Below are 2,197 nucleotides of genomic sequence, written 5' to 3' on the forward strand. Positions count from 1 at the left end.
ACGTACATGCGTGCGTTTATGTGTATGTGTATGTGTATGCATACCATAGAGCTATAAAGAGAAAAAAGTTCGGGAATATTTATGATAGAGATAATTATTACGTGAATAAAGTATTGCATTCTTTTAAAGTTTTTTTCGATCGGTGTTCAGAAGTTACATTGTTTTTTTCTTTTATGTGTCGTCCTTGCTAGTCATGGTGAATATGTTTTCTCGAGTTTATTTATTTTTTCTCTTCCGTTCATTTCTTTTCTTTTTTTTTTTAATCAGTTTTCTTTTTCTTTTTTCGATCAAGTAAGATCATAGAAAAATACGAGTGTGCTTCTGCGTGGCCTGTTTTTTTCGTTAAGTAAATTATAAAAAATGACGAGTTTCTTTTTTGTTAAGGAAATTATGTGTCTGTTAATTGAATCGCGACTAATAGTTTTCTGTTTTTTTTCCTTTATCCGTATTCTGAAAAATATATTTAAAATTGTTCATTTTCTTTTGTTATTATAAAGAAAAATAAATTAATATAAAATATAATAATCCAAAAAAGTTTTTATTAAGTGAATCGTAATTAATGACATTCTTTTTCTTTCGTATTTTTTTCATTTATTTCGAAAGATATATTTAAAATTTTTTATTTCTTTTTCGTTTTTTTTTTTTACTTTTTGTAAAGACTATATTAAAATTTAATTATAATTTGTATTAATAATATTTCTCATTTATACGTGTAAGCTTTTTAAGAATATTTTCTGTCGGAAAATATTAAATATTCTTATATTTTTCATTAATGATATTTCTTATATAATATCATAAACAATGTTATAAAAAATTCTAATATTATTATACGGGAGGAAAAAAATTTGATTTTATCTTTTCTTTTTCCTGTTAATTAAATATTAGTATAAGTATTACTCAGTCAAAGAAAAGAATATAAAAACAAATAGAAGTATGCAATAAAAATTTAATTAATCAATAAATATGATGAAAGCTAAAGAAATAATTATAAAACAAAAATAAGAATAAAGCAATTAATTTATTTCATCGCATTGCATAAATTCCAATTTTGAAATGTTTTTAACAATATGGAATTAACAAAAAAATATTTAAATAAAGATCAAAAGAATAAATATGTGTTAAATGGTTTTACCTATAATATAGAACGAATTTGTATGAAACTAAAAAAAGAAAAAATAATAATAATAATAGAAGAAAAAAATTAAGAAAAAAATATAATTAACTAATAAATGTATATATGAAGCACGTAAATAAAAAAAAACGATAATTAAGTACGATAATTAAAAAAATAAATAAATAAAAGAGAACCAAATCAAAAAAAAAATAAATAGAAAGAAATAAGAGAAAAATGAAGTCTGTGAAAAAGGAAAAGTATAAGAAAAATAAGATAATCTTCCTTTCAGGCGCTTGATTTTCGTGGTACCAGCAAGGTGATAGATTTGAACAAACGTACGTTAAATTGCGCGGGAATTTGGCCAGAAAGGATTCACGAGCCGGTTTTCATTTTTTTTTCCGTTTACTTGGCCGTACATTGTACAATGGGTGTCGTCTCGATTACCGATAACATGTCGGACATGGAATACATTATCGGTTGCATAGAAGAAAATATGTTCAATTTTATGACACTATTGAAGATATGCATATGTAGAATGAAAAGTAATTCTTTGGCCGAATTTTTAAAGGACATCAAAGTCGATCTTATTCCAGGAAGATATAAAACCGATGAGGAAAAGATCGCCTTTTTAAATTATAACAGTTTCAGTCTAAAGTTCGTCAAGGTCACTATAGTATCTTGCGTTATAGCTGCTACGCTGTATTATCTGTCCGTTTTAGCTGCTAACGTTGAAATGGGTAAATTTTTTTATGGGCAAATTTATTTATTAATTCGAAATCTTATTTGACTACTGGATTACTTTTTTTATTATTTCTTTGTTATTTATTTTACAGCGAATAATAATATTGTTTATACGGTCAACTGTTTATTTTTTTTTTTCTTTCATTTCGATCAATAATTTTTACGAAAGTTCCTCGAATACTTTCTTTTTGTTTCTCTTATTTCTATTTTTATTTGTTTTCTTTCTTTTTATTTTATTAAATAACTTTTTTTTCAATATCCGTCAATTCTTTTTTTGTTGTAATTTTTTATAAATATATTTTTAATATTTTAATTCATTTCAATTTATTATATATTTCAATT

At 23.6% G+C, this 2,197-nt stretch overlaps 1 protein-coding gene across 1 annotated transcript in view; it reads left to right on the plus strand.

Moving 5' to 3' along the window:
• Nucleotides 1-277: 277 nt before the first annotated feature.
• The window catches only part of LOC127072416 (odorant receptor 4-like), a 5,426-nt gene continuing 3,506 nt past the window's right edge, over nt 278-2,197 (plus strand). The window contains exons 1-2 of the mRNA XM_051012845.1: nt 278-346; nt 1,404-1,851. Of these exons, the coding sequence (XP_050868802.1) occupies nt 1,539-1,851 (313 nt within the window). The 5' untranslated portion in view covers nt 278-346; nt 1,404-1,538. The remainder of the gene's footprint in view (nt 347-1,403; nt 1,852-2,197) is intronic.

The sequence above is a fragment of the Vespula vulgaris genome, chromosome 25 (genome assembly GCF_905475345.1).
Source record: "Vespula vulgaris chromosome 25, iyVesVulg1.1, whole genome shotgun sequence".
Classification (NCBI taxonomy): domain Eukaryota; kingdom Metazoa; phylum Arthropoda; class Insecta; order Hymenoptera; family Vespidae; genus Vespula; species Vespula vulgaris.